Source organism: Tachypleus tridentatus, chromosome 8 (genome assembly GCF_004210375.1).
Source record: "Tachypleus tridentatus isolate NWPU-2018 chromosome 8, ASM421037v1, whole genome shotgun sequence".
Taxonomy (NCBI): Eukaryota; Metazoa; Arthropoda; class Merostomata; order Xiphosura; family Limulidae; genus Tachypleus; species Tachypleus tridentatus.
The window spans coordinates 123,179,204-123,184,715 of NC_134832.1; the positions used below are offsets into that span (position 1 = coordinate 123,179,204).

General features: G+C 35.6%; 1 protein-coding gene across 1 annotated transcript; it reads left to right on the forward strand.

Moving 5' to 3' along the window:
• The first annotated feature begins 229 nt into the window (after positions 1 to 229).
• On the forward strand, positions 230 to 4,700 carry LOC143223383 (uncharacterized). The gene is made up of 2 exons (XM_076451301.1): positions 230 to 388; positions 3,160 to 4,700. Exons 1-2 carry the CDS (start codon positions 386 to 388, stop codon positions 3,832 to 3,834), a joined length of 678 nt encoding a protein of 225 aa, XP_076307416.1. The 5' UTR covers positions 230 to 385; the 3' UTR covers positions 3,835 to 4,700.
• Positions 4,701 to 5,512: the final 812 nt, after the last annotated feature.

A 5,512-nucleotide genomic window follows, 5' to 3' on the forward strand; every position in this document is an offset into this window, starting at 1 on the left:
TGTAAACTTATAGAGATATTACAATTATATTACAGATTGTGAACACTTATTCGGCCCTTTGAAGCTCTATATTTTGTTAAAACAATTTTTTTTCTTTACAAGACTGTTAAAACTGGTTTTGATTTAAGCACGTGGCTCACAGTCGTGTGAGAAAAGGATTCATTTATCTTCCCTCTTCCTACCCCCCCTTTCTTATCTTGACACCACCACCAACATACTTTAGACTTCTTAGATTCCTCTAAGCTGGCTATGTAGGTCAGACGGTTAGGAGGCATATAAAGGGAGGTTCTATAAATTTTTAGTCATTTCAAATTTTACCTGCCGGAAGAATCTTTGTGGGCGACAAGTTTCACACAGAACAAGAAACGTTGCAGTTCCTTTAATCATGGTTCGTACATATTCCATGTTTTTTGTGTTTTTCATTAAGTTTTAGAAGGTTCGACATGGCCAGATGGGTTAAAGCGTTCGACTCGTAATCTGAGGGTCGCGGGATCGAATCCACGTCGCAATAGCCAGAGAGATAGCGGTGGATGGTAATAACTAACTGCCTTTCCTCTAGTCTTATACAGCTAAATTAGAGACGGCTAGCGCAGATAGCCCTCGAGTAGCTTTGCGCAAAATTAAAAAAAACAAACAAGTTTTAGAACCGTAGTTGGTATAACTTCAATCGTGACACGTTTATCGAAATTCCATCTGTAATGCCCCCCACCGACATAGCGGTATGTCTGCGGATTTCAACGCTTAAAATCGGTTTTCGAAACCCATGGTGGGAAGAGTGCAGAGAGCTCACTGTGTAGCTTTGTGCTTATGTTCCAAACAAACAAAACTACCTGTAATTTAACAGTCACCGTGGAACAAAACGGGTACTTTTTGACTAAATCACAACAATTTATGTGGTAACACTTGGTAAAATACAGATTCAGGTTTAAACTAAGAGGCTTGTTTCTGACTTGAGAAACAACATTTACTTAAAACATCGCTAACAAAATACAGCCATAATTCTTTGAAGTAATTTATCCCTCGAATTCTAATAACATTACACGTATATACATGTATTTCAAAGTTAATGTTAACTGAAATTATTTAGTTGTATTTAATATCTAATTTGTTTGTCTATTGTTTCAACTAATAACTTTTCAAAAACTTTAGATTTCCAAATACGAAAGAAACACAAAAACAAAATCATTCAAACCATAAGACACCTTTTCGCTGAAAAATATTTCTTTTCATATTAACAAAATAATTTTAGCACAACACTTATGATCTGATGAAGTTTGTAGTTGTTATTAAGCACAAAGCTACACAAAGGGCTATCTGTGCTTTACCCACCACGGGTGTCGATTTTGTTTTTGTTTTTTTTTTAATTTCGCACAAAGCTACTCGAGGGCTATCTGTACTAGCCGTCCCTAATTTAGCAGTGTAAGACAAGAGGGAAGGCAGCTAGTCATCACCACCCACCGCCAACTCGTGGGCTACTCTTTTACCAACGAATAGTAGGATTGATCGTAACATTATAACGCCCCCACGGCTGAAAGGGCGAGCATGTTTGGCGCGACAGGGATGTGAACCCGCGACCCTCAGATTACGAGTCGCACGCCTTAACAAGCTTGGCCATGCCGGGCCATACGGATGTCGAAACGTGGTTTCTAGTAGTATATAAGTCCCCAGAAATACCGTTGTGTCGCGCGGTGCTGATCTGATGACCACAGCATATAAATTGGCTCGTTTAAGCGCTACAACCCAATGGTGATTCAAAATTAATCTCGAGAGTATAGAGAGAAAAAATCGTGATTCAATCCCTGCATTACACAGTATGCTCAAAAACCAAAACAAGCAATCCTGTTCCACAACTGACTATTTTGTCAAGACTGTCCATGTAATTTCTAAAATTCTATTTTTTGGCACTAAGAAAAAGGAGAATGGCTGATATTAAAAAATGAAGTGTCATGAAATAAGTTAAAACAAATATAAAACAGGCTGTTTGAAAGTAAAGAAAATGTGAATACTATTTTTGTTTGATGTACAAGACCAACTTATCATTCTTGTTTTTAAGGAAGTTTGGTCTGTTGTAATATTCAACCACACCACGATCTTAGTACAAAATGTTTCTAAGAGGTATATATTATATTAAATATCTTAGCAATATATCTGTTAAATACAAAAGTCACAACTTTCTGCGAAGTATCATTACAAATCCCATCATTAGTGTGCTCAAAACCAAAATGGAGATGACGTCTCAGATATAAAGCATATTTTATCTATTTTACGTTTATTTCTGTTAATAAAAAAGCCACCAGTTGGTCAGCGGTAAAATCTGAAAGGTTATAACACTAAAAATCCGAGTTTCAATATCCATGGTGCACACAGCACAGACAACCCTTTGTGTAGCTTTGTGCTTCACCGCAAAATAAACCAATAGAAAGTATCTTTACATTCAATTTCTATAAATAAGTACATTGTTAGATTAATTTATCCTTTTGCTCAAATTTGTTTAGGGTAAAACCGCCTACACGGAAGTTGGGAAGTATTTGTTTTGTGAAATAAGTTTAACGCTAAAAATTCAGTTTCGATACCTGTAGAGAGCACATCACATCGTGTAGCTTTGGACTTTAATAACAAGCAAGGAATATAATAGGTCACTATGCGCTTTCCTGTAAATAAATAATGAAAAAAATAATATTCAAAACTAGACTGTTTCATACCAATTAATGTGCGCAGAACGACAAAACACAAAATGATATATCATTTGTCATGATTTCTTACAAACCACCATCTCTCTCTCTAACCTATTAAGTTCATCCCTCGCAATGTAACACACTTTATTTTTAAATAAAATAATTGTTTTAGTCTGATATGTTGAAATTGCCTATTCCAAAATTGTGTGTGTATTTTGTACGCGCAATATTTTGTGTTCCTAAAAGAACCAATTATTCATTCAAAGGTAAAGAAATATAATGCATTATCTAACATTGAACAGCTAAAGCTTGAAGTGTTAGCTATTAACATTTTATTTAATCATTTTGTATCGAACTTTTTCAGTAATCATGATTTCCGTACAAAAAGGTTACTCAATAGCACAGATTTCTAACAGTACTACAGTACTACAATTTGCATAATTGTAAACACAATTATTAATGAAAATTATATGATTAATTGCAGCGCTTCCTAACGGCCTTTGCCTTCGGTGCTTTGTTTCTGTTTGCCCTTGTGGTGTTGACTGATGCAAAGCATCTTCAAAGGCTGCACAGAAGAACAAGTAGCGATGAATCAGAGGATAAAGTTGGTGAGTTACTTGCCACAGGGAATGAAGAACATCCAGTTTCTCCAGAAAAGCAGCTTCAGTCTAAAGAAAGCCATTCGAACAATGACCAGATTTCTTCTGCTTCCCCAGCTACAAAAAGAGTACCAGAAGAAAAGAAACAAACCTCTCCAGAGCCATCTAGTGAAGAAGTACAGAAAAATGTTAATCAAAGCAAGTCCAGTGATGGAGAAAGTCCAAGAAAACAACTGTTTGGAAGACGACGTACCAGAAAACGTCTGCCCCCGCCCCATTCTCCAAGTCGACCAAAGCCAACATTGCCATCTTTTATTTCTCGCTCCAGGTCAAAGACCAGTTCACCGGTTGATTCATCCAGAGATGAGAAAAATGATTCGCATAATTCTGGTAAAGCAGAAGAAATAGCTCGTGAGCATCAAGCGACACCTCTCAGACGTCAAAATCCCACAGAGACAAATACCACGGCTTCTGCAAGACGTAGAAAAACGCCAAGAAACCGAAGACGTTTCTCGCGCAGAAGACAAGAAACTAAAAAAGAGGATGACAGTAACGAATAGGATTTTCAATGTTTTATCTTGTGTATTAAATTTACGAATTTCTAGTTAAAGAAGAGCATAATCTATTCTTTAGTTTAGTCCACGCAGCTTGCTTTGACTAGTTTAGCGAATTCAGGAACGCGTTGACTTAGGTAAACAAAAAATGTGTAAAATAATACCTTCATAATTAAGTTTTCTGCAGTTTTCTGACAACGTGGTTATTGAATGCCTACTCAACTATGTATAAACAGCTTGTTTCACGTTCATGTTAATACTTTCTATTACGTACAGAAACAAATATGTGCTTTTGCCTTGGAGTTATATATTTGGAAGCATGTAATCATATTTTATTTTCTATATTTGTATTTTCACATGTATTTCGAATAATTCTGTTATGTTCAACAATGTTTATATTTAACTTTAAAATGCATCTTATTAGGATAAATTTTCTCAGCCAAATGGTCAAAAAGTGTTTGTAATACAAAAACACAATAGAAAACATAGAAAATGAACAGAGATCACGTTATATAATATAAATTACCCCCCCCCAAAAAAAGGCAATGCGCAGGACGCAACGCGAAATATTAATTCTGCTATCTAATCAAGAAAATTTGATTACTTCTGTCTGTACTGTTAACAATACATCACGATGTAACACTAGTAATCCTTCGATTTTAAAGGAAAAAAATAGGAATTCATATTTAAGTGTCATGACATAAAAAAGTACCTTATTAACTACTATAAAATGTTGTTCAATTATTGCCTGTTGAACATGGAAACTACAACACAAACCCAATACTGAGGCTTTTGAATTATTCGCAAAACATACGTAAATATTATCACCATTGCATTTTGTGTAAATAAAATTTATTTTATAAAGCGTTGTACATTTTGTTATTTATCTAATTCTACCTAGCTGGATTCGAATTATTGAGAAACCACAAAATATTCCCCACAATTTAAGCTATCGGAGCGTTATAAGAATGACAATAAGTTCCTTAATAAACGGTGTGTGTTAAGATGTTGCTCATTGGCTGTTTCCTCTTTAGTCAGTAGTCAAAATTAAGGATGATGGAAAAATAACCTCAGTAGCTTTGCCATAAATAGAAAATTCAACAATGAAACTTCGTAGAATGGACGGCAACTGCCTGTTGTGGAGACACAAGTGTAGAAGACGACGTTTCGAAAGTCTTCTTTCTTTCGCTTTTGTTTACCATATACTTTGCCATTTTTCTTTACAATAATTTACATTATTAAAATGACTTATATAAACAAAACTATTCTTGGTATATAAGAGTCAGAAACCCAAACCAGTTCAAACATTTTGTTTTCACTGTAGGGAAACTGACCCATTGGATAAAATATGCAGTAATGATACAGTTTGTCAGAGAGAATGTAGACAAAGACCAGGACTTCTGGAATAATGTTCTTTGGACAGATGAGTCCAAAATTGAATTATTCAAACACCAGAACAGAGGACATGTTTCGCGTAAACCAAATGCACATTCCAAGAAAAGAACCTCATACCAACTGTGAAGCATAGAGATGGAAGTGTCATGGTTTGGGGCTGTTTTGCTGCAGCAGGACCTGGGCAGCTCACAATCATAGAATCCACCATGAATTCTACTGTGCATCAGAGGGTGCTTGAGGATCATGTGAGATCATCTGTAAGAAAATTAAAGCTGAAGCGGAACTGGAC